The sequence below is a fragment of the Psammomys obesus genome, unplaced genomic scaffold (genome assembly GCF_907164565.1).
Source record: "Psammomys obesus unplaced genomic scaffold, mPsaObe1.curated_primary_1811, whole genome shotgun sequence".
NCBI lineage: Eukaryota > Metazoa > Chordata > Mammalia > Rodentia > Muridae > Psammomys > Psammomys obesus.
The window spans coordinates 10987855-11001191 of record NW_026586550.1 but is presented as its reverse complement, the minus strand read 5'-3'; the positions used below and the strand labels follow the sequence as shown (position 1 = coordinate 11001191).

Below are 13337 nucleotides of genomic sequence, written 5' to 3'. Positions count from 1 at the left end.
ACCAACGGCTGAACCCAAAACTGTCCTGGACTAAACAGGTTAGGTTTGTTTGGATATGTCCATTTCCTTGGTATACCATGGGCTGTACCAGGCACTTGGGCACAATGAGGAACAAAGTAGACTGAGCACTTGCTAGCTAAGCTGTGGTCGTCATAGAGGAAGGTTTAAGACAATGGTTGTTTCCAAGAAACGAATAAGGTGCCATAAGTCTGCATAACAGGAGCTGGCTCAGCCAGAGACCCAAGACTGTAACCTCTGAATGGTCAGGGAAAAGATGGGTATGAGAGGTCAGAGCATTGCCTCTGTGAACTCTCCAGCATGACTAAGCACAGACTGAGGGACAGAGAGTAACATGCCACGGCCACAGAAGTAAGCTAGAGCAAGCCATGCTCAGAGATGATTTTGTCTTTTGTCAAAGCACAATGCAACTCATTAAAGTACTTAGAAGCAGGTGAATGGCTGGTCAGATTCGTGTTGAATACAGATCTAACAGCTGCCATATCAGTAATATAGAAAAAATGTCTGTGGGACCTTGCAACTGGGAGGGTGGTGGTCACTTAGTGACAGCCATTTCCAAGCAGAAACTTGTTCACCAGGCTGAAAGATAAAGTGAGAGTAGAGATGGTGGCCTTACAAGAAGTGAGGCTGTGAACGGGGAGGGAAGAAGTCACAGAGGAAGAGGATCCAGGGACTCCTGATGAGACTTGATAAGCTATGGGCAGATGGCAAAGGAGAACGTCTCCTTTCAGTGGACTAGGGGAAGGGGATAGGGGGGAAAAGGGAGAGAGGGTGGGACTGGGAGGAGTTGAGAGAGAGAGCTTCAATCAGGATATATAATGAATAAATTGTGAAAAAATTAAAAAATAAAAAAGAGGGGCTAGAGCGGTGGTTCTCACCCTGAGTCACTGCTCCTTTGGGGGTGGAATGACCCTTTCACAGGGGTTGCCTAGGACCATCCTCAATATCAGATAGTTACATTACAATTCCTAACAGTACCAAAATTACAGTTATGAAGTAGCACCGAAAGTTATGATTTGGGGTCACTACAACATGAGGAACGGTGTTAAAGAGTCTTAGCATTAAAGGGTTGAGAACCACTGTACTAGAGGAAATTTTTTGAAGAGTGGAGAAACTTAAGTGTCCCTGGTAAAACATGGGAAGAATCTGGTAACAAATGAGGGGTTCAAGGAAGAAGACACTTGTGACCAGTTTCTGTTGAGTTGGTGTTTACAGCTGAGTGGAAAGATGGGCCCTGTCAATAAAAGATGGCAGGCAGGAGAGACATATGTGTGTCAGCAGGTACACTGGACAACAGAGGAAAGTTGAGAGAGTTCCTGTCAGACAGCTTTTATCTCAGAAATAGATGATGAAGTCATCTGTTGAGAACAGGATGGCTTTAAAATTGTAAACCATTATGATAACTGTAGCTGGAGAGATGGCTCAGTGGATAAAGCATTTGCCACACAGACGTAAGGACTGCAGTTGAAATCTCCAGCATCCATGTAAATGCCAGGAGGCCTGCCTCTAATCCCAGATCCCAAAAGGTAAAGACAGAAAATCCCACAGCGAGCTGGCTAGCTAGGCCATGTGAAAGGCACTCAGGGGAACTGAAGAGATAGCTCAGTGGTTAATAACCTTTCTGCTTTTCCAGAGGACCTCGTTTCAGTCCCTGCAGATACATGGTAACTCACAACTGTATGTAGCTTTTGTTTCAGGGGATCCAGTGTCCTCTTCTGGCCTCCCTGGGCACCAGGCAAACATGCAATGCACAGACAAACACATAGCAAAACACCTATACATATAATAAATAAAAATTCTTAAGTAAATAAGAAAGACCCATGGGGGCTTGAGAGGTGACACAGCAGTTAAGACCACAAGGACCTGTAACTCCAGCTCCAGGGGGTACAAGCTCTATGGCCTCCTCAGGCACACACACGTGATGCACATAAACTCATGCCAGCACGAATACACGCACATAAATAAAAGTCAAGTTTTAAGAATAAATAAAGAAACCATGTCAACTTCTGGCCTCCACATGCATACCCACACACCCACAAACAAGCACATGCTCCCATACACATATGCAAAAAAAAAGAGTGTTAAGAAAGAAACAGAAATCGCAAAGGAGAGATGGGGGTAGGAGGGACAGAGGAGAGAGACAGAGAGATGGAGAGAGAGGGTCCTGGCACTGAAGCAAAACATAACAGCAAACTAACCAGAGAAATATAGGAGGATGCTGGGTGTGGTAGACTATATTTGTAGCCCCAGCACTTAGAAGACTGAGGGAGAGGGAAGGAGGTTGAAAGAGCTTTGAACATTTGAGTCTGAGCATAAATTGATGGTGTAAGTGACCTCCCCAAACAGAGGCATAAACAGTTGAGCTTGTCCAGGTTGAACTGCTGCCAGGTTGTTAAGAGAAAAGGACAAATGGAAGTTGATGATGCTGGTGATACAGAAATTATAATCCCAAATGGAAGCTATTGAAGGTTCACCTGAAGGAAGGGAAATTCATTAGATCCCAATGAATTATGTCCTCTGGTCAATTCTAAGGTAGTTATGATAATAGTTACATTTAAATGCATTAGATGGGTGGAGAATGAGGCCAAGGAAAACAGGGTACTTGAGCTTGACCTAAGAAATAGTCCCAGGTCTTTCAGCCCAAAGAAGGAGTGGTGAGGTTGAGAACAGGTCCTGAGTGGGAAGTGAAGGTGTTTGACAGGTTATCAATATGGCTACTGAAATATTCCTGGGTAGTCAGAAAATAGCTTGGAAAGGATGACCAACCTGGTGGCAAAGGTCTCTGAATGAGAAGGAGAGGAATGGGAAATGGGTTATATCACTTCAGGCTTAACCCTGGTGTGCCTTGGAAGAGTAGACTCACATTCCTGCATTTCCACAGGGAAAGTAGCCTCAAGAAAGCAACGGGTTCTCTTAGGTCCTGGGATAAGAACTATTGTGAGGAGAGCCTGGAGATTGATATTTGCAACCACAGTCAGCAATGCTATGACCAAAATTAGATTAGATTGAGTCTCCAGGCTGGACCCAACCTTTCCCAGGCTAACAGGTGGGCCACACCACCATGGAGTGTGTGTGCGTGTGTTTAATGTCAGTTCTTTAACATAGCAGTGAAATAAGTCAACTTGCACTATAGGATCAGACAGTATCTCTTTAATTCAGGGCACATTTGAAACAATCAAGTTCTAGTGCAAAGAGGGACTTGCATCCAGCCCTTCCAAACTCAAGTTGTAATACCTGTGCTATTGCTCCATAGGAGGCAGTTAAGGAGGTATCAGTCTGTCCCACAAGAAGAAAGGCAAATCTCCCACAAAGCCAGCCTTTCTAACTTGAAGAATAAAGAGAAATGATGGAGAAACAGTGAGGTAGGGGGTCAGGGAGGCACATGCTTCAGAGAGCTCCTGTTGGCCATGTGCATTAAGTCAGTGGACTGTCACCTCAACAGCCTGAGGGCTTAGACGAGCAGGGCCCTGTCCTTCGTGTTTAGTAAGGAAATCGTCCTCAGTGAAACTGAGGATCAGTAGCAATTCAGAACTCAGAAGGTCAGCCTAAAAAAGAAAGGCAGGTCATCCCTTGGCCTACCCGAGAGTAGGCTGAGTCTTTGTGGGTTCCCAGAAGACCATGAACTCTGGATTGGGAACCAGCCTGCAGGCCTACCCACCCTGCTGTGGACTTTACCCTGGGGCTGGGCCTAAGCTGCTCTAACATAAGGTTTTGCAGATAAAGCAAAACCACTCCTTTCTCTGCACTGAGAGTTTAGTGTACATATTTGTAAAAGCCAGTAGTCTTAGAAACTAACCCAGAGTAGAAGTGCTCATCTCATCCTAATAGTCAAAATGCAGCCCACGACAGTAAGAAAACTCTGAGTCTGAAGCCTATACGCTGAGCCATCACAAAAACCTTGACTACTTTAAATGCATTCTAAAAAGAATGCATCCAGCATCATTTTATTTTCTTCAGCTCGATGTGAAAGCACTCAACAGTATACTTGGACCTGCAGGCATGTGCTGTTTACCAATGGATATGTTTTATTTTCTCTCTAGGACCATCAGTGTGTGTGTTTAGTATGCATTGTATATTGAGTAGCCAATAGCCAATGTGAGTAGTGTCTAGTGTAAATAGCCATTAACCTAGAAAGAAGTAGGATTCTCTAGGTCATGTCTATATTCAGTTTCTGAAATTTGGAATGTATCTTTCATGGAAATACTATTGTGGGGTAACCTATAAACACCCGCTTAGTCCAAAACGAAGCCACCTGTGGTATACAGCAATTTCTGCTACTCTTAAAGTAGAAAAGTCTTACCTTGTTTATACTCAGTTATTGCAATAAACATTTTAAATTGTAGATTAAATTAATATTTTTTTTAAAATATTGGCACTTGAGGGAAAGGGAACTTAGAAACAGAAGAGGCAGAAGCATTTGAGGAGCAGCATATGAACTGAATTGAGTAGAACACAATGGATGGTCAGGAGCTGGGATGGCTGAGGGCCACTCAAGGCCTTCAGAATTGGACCTGTACTCCTAACCTCTGTAGTTAGGGTTTGGGTTTTGATTCATCGAGACAATAGAGGAAGAAAAAGCAGGGAGAAAATCCTACTTCGTGTAACTAGACAAGAATGAGAAAAAAAGTAAGGAGTAGGAAAGTTAGGATTGTGTATGAGAGAGAGAGGTAGAAGGGGTGAATTGCTGTTAGTGGTTATCTGTCCTAAACTTTTGGCTTCACCTGTAAAATTGGAACAATGATCTTAATTCTGTCTTGTGGAGAGTTTAAGATGGAATAGGAGATTGCAAACACATATCACTGCTCTCAGTAAAAATTAGTAATCATTATCATTGTTTTCATTGTGTGCCAGGTTCCAGTGAGTTGAATCAGCCGAAGTTCATGACCCTGGAGAATTATTTGGCTGACCTCTAGGTGGTGCTAGTAGCCCAGGGTCACTAAAACGGGAAGAGGGAGAGACAGGTTGGCTCTAAGGAAGGTGAAGTAGGTTGCCAACAGCTCCTTAATATCCTTGGTTAGAGAGCTAATCTTGCTGGTCAAGAACTACATGGAGAATGAGCAGTGAAGAAGTAACAGAAGGAAATGAAGTGAAGCATGAAGCATGTCTGGGATATGGGAGTCTGCCCGTGCAGGATAGGAGAAAGGGCAACAAGACAACACGAGATTCTCTTAATGGTGCTGACAGTATCAGAAACAGACTTTGAGAAGGTCGGGGTTTTTGAAGCTAATGTAGAGCTTCCGTGATTGTTTTGCTTACTGGATTAACCATTCTCACCTTTTTTTCACTCTTTTCTCTTCTTCCCCCACTCTCACCTAACTCCACCTCACCCTCTTTCTTGTCCCTGTGTCTCTGCCTTTACCTTTTGCATGAACAGTGTCAAATCTTGTTTCCAAAACATGGAGATTTGCAAGCGCCGGGTGAATATGTATGACACAGTGAACCAGAGCAAAACACCTTTCATCACACATGTGGCCCCCAGCACGTCTACCAACCTGACCATGACCTTTAACAACCAGCTGACTACTGTCCACAACCAGGTGAGTGGTAGGCACCAGGGAAATGTGGACAGGGCCAACCACATACTCATTAAAACTCAGATTTCCCCCACCAAACCCAGGCAGTTTTTCCTGTGTTGTCCTTTTGGGTCTGTAAGCTAAAGTATCTCCTCAGCTATTTTTTAAGAAGCCAAGGGTGCTCTCTTCTGATTAGTAGGACTGCTTCCTGAGACGGTGCCTCTTCCCAGTTTCCTCTGAGCTGATGTAAGAGTAGAGCCTGCTAAAAAGTTCTAGAACTAGAAGGAGCACAAGTCCATCTGTGTCCTCTTTGTACCACTGTGTCCATACAGTCTTTATTCAGAAGAGGTAAAACCAAGTCCATTCTCTGTCATAGAAAAGCCAGCTCATGGGTCTCTTATCAGAATCCTAGCAGCTTTCCCTGAAGGATACAGGAAGCTGAGGTTTCCTTCACATGGATTTCCAACCTTCTGTAGCTTGGCAGGCTCAGCAACATAGAACGATGTTTGAAATACACATGACACTCAGAAATAGGTACTAAGTGAAGAATCTCTACATCCTATTCCACCGGCCTCTAGAATCTGAGTGACTTGAACTGTTACTCTCGTCTTCCAATCTTATGAGTTCCCCAAAGAAGCATTCCCAGACTTTTCCATCTAAATATCAATATAATGACAACAGTGTTCCAGTGTGTTGTTCTTACCTGTGCACAAGCACAGATACCTTCAGAGCAGTGAAGTAAATATGTAAGGCTGATATGTGAATGCCATCACCTGGCTGTCCATTTTCTGTTGACGGGTCCTCTCCTGTCACTGAGAAGCCACTGGCCCCTGCTTTTTAGCACTCCTGCTACTCCCCATGCTTTACTGGGCCTCTTGGCTTGTTCCCTCCTGACTTGACTTCCAGTTGCTAGCTCTCCCTCTGCTTAGACTGAGTGCCATCTGGAATCTGCTGCCCCCTGGAGGCTATCAGCGTTCTTGATGCCATCAGTAGAGTGAGTGAAGAACTCATACTATACCTTTAAAGACTTTTCTTACCAGCCCTTCAGCCAGCCCTGAGGTTAAGGCCTTTGGATCTAGGGCTTCTCAACCAGAAGCCCTCATTACCTTGAAGCTTGCTTTTCCCATCAGTCCTTAGGAGACACTTAATCCTAACTCTCTAAACTCAAATTACTTGTCCCATCTGCCATCTGTCTGTACCTTCCATTAAAACCATCTAAGATCATGATGTGTCAGGTCAGGTGAATCTTTCCACCCTGCAGCCGTTCCCTGAATATCATCATCGCCTTCAGACTAGAGGTCTGTAGGGTCACTGTCCATATCAAAACGGGCCACCTCCATGTTTCCTGTGATATGGCAGCCAGCACATTGATTCCAAAGAATATCACCAAAACTGAAAATCGAAAAAGCAGGTCCCAAATAAGAGCACCTCTCTTCTCCATGACACTGAGACTTGCAAAGCTGACCAGGTTGAACTAGAGTAGAAAAGCTTGTTAATATGATGGTGGGCCTGAGCATTGGGGAAATGAAATGAAATGCTGTCCTACAAAAACATGATACCAAGAACAAAGTCTCCAACATCTAAACTTAGAATTTTTGAGCCCTAATTACATATATCATAAGAACAAGTTGTTCAGGTTATAACCTAGACTCAAGCACTACGATGTGCTTTTCGTCTTTGGATAATGTTACTGAGTCAACATTTATTGTGTCACTTTTCTCAGCATGGCATCATTCAGTCCTTCCACATGAATACTGATTCATGTGGAATAGGTTTTATCACTGGCATTTTAGAGGAAGAAACTGAGGCATGAGGCAGTTAATCCTCTTACTTATGACTACGGTAGTATATATGAGGCAGGTTTGGGCTTAGACTCCATCAGCCTGGTTTCAGAGTCTGCACCCTTGAAACACATGCACTGATGAATCTTTAGTGGCATCTGCTCTTTAAACCCAAACCCCTTTTGTACATTAGTGACACAGTGCTGGGTTCCTTCCATGAGATCTTTGGAATTTTAAACATCATTTGGATGTTTAAAAGCAACAAAATATACGTACAGTCTTAGAGGAAGGACACAGAATTAGTTTCTTTGTAACTTTAACATATAGTAGACGAGCCATAGGCTCTCCCAAGTGTTTACTAATCTGTGATTGTTTATGTCTCAAGGAAGCATGGTCAATATGTCATACTTTCTGTGTACTTTCCAAATCTGTTCATAACATATTGAGCTAGGGAGTTCTCCCCTGGATGTTCTTGGTTTAATCCATAGAGTCTGCTGCTTTACTAACATTTCCAAGGTATCTTGTTTTAGGGGCATGTCCTTCTAACAAAAATTTTAACTGGATTTATGGGTCAGGCTCACATACTGTTCTTACAGATGTCAAACTGTTGAAACATCTAGTACAGCTGCATCCAAGAATCAGTTGGCCCATCTTTGCAGCATAACTTGCCAGTGAACTTGCTTTTTCTTCTTATTTCTCTTTGTTAGCCAAGACAGCTCTTAGAACCACAGAGGACAGGGTAAAAATCACCCTCACCTTCACCCTCACACATATTTTCATCAGTTGATCCCTAAGCAGTATCAGAAACTGGGAGAAACTGTTAGCATGACTACTGGCCATACTGCGAACTGGTGCTCATATCAGGACATAATTCCACTCCTGGTCTCCATGGTGAAACAGCACATGAGCTAAAACAGATCCAGATACATGTTGCACACATAGGGCCAGATAATGCAGACAAGCAGAGGACCACACGTGAAACCTAGGCCCTTCTCCCAAGGAGGCATTAGTCAGGATACTGACAGCACTGCCCAGCCCACTGTGTGGCATGAGTTGAGCTACACATCCACTGTACAAAAACAGACAGCTCATTTTTACCATCAGGGAAGGTTCCGCTTTGGAGCGCTTGTACCCAGGCTGGCCCCAAAGCACAAAGGCTTGGAGAAAACTCAGTAAGCCAAAGGATTCCAATGAGAGATAGCCTGTGTTCATAATAGGCTAGGAAAACAAGTAGACTAATCTGTCCTGAAGAAACAGATAGATACATTTATCTAGGAAGTTAACTGAGGGCCTATAGAAAGCAAGAAGTACCTGGCCAGGATGCATGCTCTGCATTCATGAGGAATTTGTTGCTAGAATTTGTGGGCAGGTGCTTAAGTGCAGAGCAGGGTGCTGATGTGCAAAGTGATGTGCAAAGAGAGAATGATCCAAGGCTGGAGAGATGGCTCAGTGGTTAAGAGCACTGGCTGCTCTTCCAAAGGACCTGGATTCAATTCCTAAATCCACATTGTGGCTTATAACCATCTGTAATTGTAGTTCCAGAGAATCCAGTCCCCTTTTCTAGCTTCTGTGAGCACCAGGCACACCCATGGCACACACATACATGCAGGCAAAACACCCCTACACATTTTTAAAAATTAAAAGAGGGAGAATGGTCCTGTGCCCCAAGAACTGAAAGAGAAGTAGAAAGAAGGCATCTCTAGCCAGGGACTTGCAGGTCCTGGGCACCAGAGAACAACTGAAAACAGTTGTTTTCTGTTTTCAGAAAACAGTGGATTCTAGGAATAGCTGGAAGGCGGAGGCATCAGAATAGTGACCGATCAGGAGATGGGATAGCCCAGTTAAACGGGAAGGCATTGGTGCCATGGCCCCACAGGGGACTCTCGGGGCCTGAGCTCATCGTGTTTGAGGTGACAGTGGAAAATGTGGTAAGGGAGCCGCTAGGAAGGATAATGGTGTGGGAAAAACTAGGGATGGGTGTTATGTCATCAGTACACAGACACTCCTCCATGTACATACATGTCCCTACCGTACTTCCAAGAGGCACTGTGTGAGTTGCTGAAAATGCACACACAGTTAAAATAGGCAGCTCAAAATCTAAATAAGTATGCCATAGAAATTTGAAATCATTTTCAAATAAATGTATTGTCTTGTACTAAAATTCAACACAAAATCTAACTATGTGGGGCTAGATACAAAGCTCAGTAGTAGATTTGTCTAGTGTATACAAAGCTCTGGGTTTGTTTGATTTCTCTAGCACACACACACATACACACACACACACACACACACACACACAAATCTGGCCTTTTTACAAAATTTGATATTAACTCCAATTGGAATTCTCTTTATCTAAGCATTTACTCACAGCCCACTTCCTCCTTATCCCTTAGTCCTTACAACCTCTAGAGGTACAACTCCTTCTAGACACTGTTCTGTCTGAAGCCATTGCTAACTTCTGCCTCTCTTTGCTTAAAGATCAGTGTGAAGAAGCAAAGGAGAAAAATATAAGAATTCCCAACAAAGAATTTGCTTTCCTTCTCCAGCTTTGTTTCCATTGGGAGTTTAGTTTCAGCAGACAGATCCAGATGTTTGCCGTATGCTGCTTGTGTGTGTATGCAGCTTGAGTAGCAGTCTGCAGTGGGCTAAGGGTGTCTGCACACAGCACTGTCCTTAGAGCTGAGCAGGAGGCTCCTTTTGGGGTTCTGCCTAGGCTTCCCTCCTGGTGCATAGGTTTCCATTATAAGGTCTGTTTATCCAGGACGCAGATCTATAGGAGCCACTTCCTGGATTTGTTCCCTCAAGTATACTTGGAACCAAGGGGAGGGGAGGATGAGCAAAGGTGGGGCTTGTGGGCTGGAAGCACAGTACAAGTGCATCTGAAACCCTCAAGTTGGAGGAGTCATGCTGAGGCACAGAGAAGGCAGGGCTCAGCTTTCCCACCCTCCCCATCATCATATTTCACTGTAAAATCCAAGGAATACAAAGGCTCTCCACCCAAACCTTGCCCTACTGGAATGAAACAGACTTTCATTAAACAATTTTATTTCTTTTGCTGTTGTTGGGTTTTTTCTCCCTTGTGGGGGGAGGGGAGTTAGGAGCTCAGTTAGCCAAAAATTAACCTTAAACTTCTCATCCTCCTGACTCATCCTCTTGAGTGCTGAGATTGTAAGAACTTGCCACCATAGCTGTTTTTATGCAGTGCAGGGCATTGAACCCAGGGTGTAATGCATGCAGGCAAAGCACACTCATTGAGCTACCTCCCCAGCTCCTCAACGCAATGGTTGCCTAGACTACATTAACTTTCCAGTAGTGAGCTGTGTGGGTTCCACAGATGTGAGCGTGCCAGTGCCTGCTTTCCTCTGAGATATTCAGCTGGATACCTGCCCTCTCTTTGCTTTATTTTTGCTCTTGGTTTATGTTTGCTCTCCTTTAAATTCATTTATTTGATTTAGATTCATGTCTCCCAACATACCACCTCCCTCATTTTTTATTTTTGTTTATTTTTGTTTAATCCCCACCATTCCTTTAGGCTCCCACCTCCACCAGTGCCACTCTTTCCTTAACCAATCCTGAAGTCTCCATACTAAACTACCAATCTGCACTCTACCAGCCCTCAGCGGCGTCCATGGCCGCGGTGGCCCAGCGGAGCATGCCACTGCAGACCGGAACAGCCCAAATTTGTGCCCGGCCCGACCCCTTCCAGCAAGCTCTCATCGTGTGTCCCCCTGGCTTCCAAGGTAAGGCTGAACTGGTTCTAACCCCTGCTGCTTCCTGGAGAGCTCACTGTCAGGGAAGAGAGCCCTCTTCCGTTCCTCCCTAGCAATGATGGTTATCGCTGAATTTGGAGGCTGGTCTCCTATTGCCATCAACCTATAAACAATTCGACTTGTGCTCTAGTACCAAGTCCATTTGTTGTTGTTCTCACCACCTGCCAGAGACTGTGGCTCTAGCCAGCTGCCTGGAAAGAGGCACATTGTCTGGTCCCATTGTTATGCTGATGTCAGCTCCAGCTTTCCTCACATGAAATGCTCTCTGAATGTTATCTATAGAAAATTGCCAGTCTCTGACAGTCAGCATAGGCCCACTTCATGTGGAGAATATAAATTTCTCTGAAAGTGCCTGCCCAGACCGCCTCCCCTTTGGCCATGATCCCAGAGCTCTTTTCCTGAGGACTTAAAACAGCTAGAGATGACTGTACCTTGAAGTTCAAGGACAGGTTGCAAAGCACCCATGTGAGCTGTACCATCCATATAATCCAGAAGGAGCCCTCCAGGGATGCTGTCCCCAGCATCATTTGCTGTGACACTTGCTTATATCTCCATGGGCAGCAACCATTGTTTTCCTCTTGTAATTTGTCATTTTTAACTGTACTGGTTTTGGCCATACATACTTTAATATCTTGGGGGAATGTTTATGGGAAATAGAGGACTACTTTTAGCTTAAGCTAAAAACTTAAAGGAAAGCATCCCATGGCTGAGCAGTAAAGCTAACTCAGCTGCTAGGAAGGGTCTTCTTCATCTGTTTGTCATTCACCTCCCTGACCCATGTACTGAAACAGGCCTTCAGGCCTCTCCTTCCAAGCATGCTGGCTACTCAGTACGGATGGAAAATGCTGTTCCCATCGTCACTCAAGCTCCCGGAGCTCAACCTCTTCAGATCCAACCAGGTCTGCTTGCTCAGGTAATTCTCTTCTGTATTGCTCATATTCCCAGCGTCCATGTTAATGCTTTTCTAAAAAAGCATTAACTGCATCTCTACTGACTCCCTCTCTGGTAATGAGGTAGGAGCTCCCAGACATTGGAATATGTCAGTAATGTTCTAAATGATCCCTGAGTGAATTACCTACCTAAGTGTCTAGTGACAATTCCAAGAAAAAATTTAGATACAGAGAGTCTAGGGAAATTATTATTATACCTTTGTAACGCAAATTCATCTAGGAGTCCTAGCTTTTAATCCTAAAACTGCTAGTAATTCTCAGTGACCTAAGGCAAGTCAGTTAAAATCTCTTTGCCTCCAATTTCCTTCTTGTAAAATAGAAGTGGTTCTTAGAGCCAAAAGGAGCCCTAGAGATTATCCATTCATCTTTAGAGTTTGAAAAACAGACATGCAGAAGCTATGGGCTGGAACCTTTCCTATCCATATAGGTATCCTAACTATGGAATGAGATCACAAAGATGGAAAATGTATGCAGTGTTATATAAATTTATATTAACGGTATTGGTGCAATATCAGAAATCAATCCTTAAAGAGACTTGATTTAATAACAAATGTATTTTCTTTATGCCAGGCACTTTACAGTTAATTTGTTTAATTCTCACAACATAGAGAGATATTTGTCTCTACTTGACAAGTAGGAAAACTGAAACACAGGGGCTTGCTCAGAGCTGTATGGTAGCCAGGTGTGGTGGCACACACACCTGCCATACCAGCACTCAGCTGGCTGAGGCAGAGGAATTGTGAGTTCAAGGCCAGGCTAGGCTACGTAGTGAGACTAGATCATCCTGCACTACACAGTGAGATCCTAAACACTGACAACTAGATGTCAGAACCATCAGAACCAGGACATATTCTAGACACAAATGTTCATATTTTCCCACCTTCTTAGACAGCTTCTGTATCATCTTTCTGCTCTCAGGCATCAAGGATGCCTTGACTTGTTAGTGTCAACTTTACTTTCAAGTAAGGTAGTTTTCCAAGAGACTTTCTCAAGGTGTTCTCAAAATAGTTTGTTTATAGAAGTGGTTTTCCTTGTTTTAATTTATAGGTAGTCAGATTACATAGGTCTGTTCTTGGCTCTTTTGTAGTCCATTGGCCTCTCTAATATCCAGTCTTTACCGACTATGTCTTGGTCTCTGGTGGGGAATGCCCTGTTCTTTTATAGCTCTTCAAAATTTTCTTCAGTATCCGGGTCTCTTTTCTTTTCCATATGCATTTTACCATCATTTATCCATAAGAATGCTGGTTTCAAGAAAGAAAGAGAAAGAGAGGGGGAGGGAGGGAGGGAGGGAGGGAGGGAGGGAGG

At 43.9% G+C, this 13337-nt stretch overlaps 1 protein-coding gene across 4 annotated transcripts in view; it reads left to right on the top strand.

Annotated features, from left to right (window-relative positions):
- The window catches only part of Hipk2 (homeodomain interacting protein kinase 2), a 195209-nt gene that overhangs the window by 143593 nt on the left and 38279 nt on the right, over positions 1-13337 (top strand). For 2 of the 4 annotated variants that reach the window (XM_055602071.1, XM_055602070.1), the window contains exons 7-9: positions 5393-5555; positions 10926-11052; positions 11874-11995. In XM_055602071.1, coding sequence (XP_055458046.1) covers positions 5393-5555; positions 10926-11052; positions 11874-11995 — 412 coding nt within the window. Of the gene's footprint in view, positions 1-5392; positions 5556-10844; positions 11053-11873; positions 11996-13337 lie in introns of all 4 variants that reach the window. The other 2 variants (XM_055602069.1, XM_055602068.1) reach the window with 1 other exon arrangement.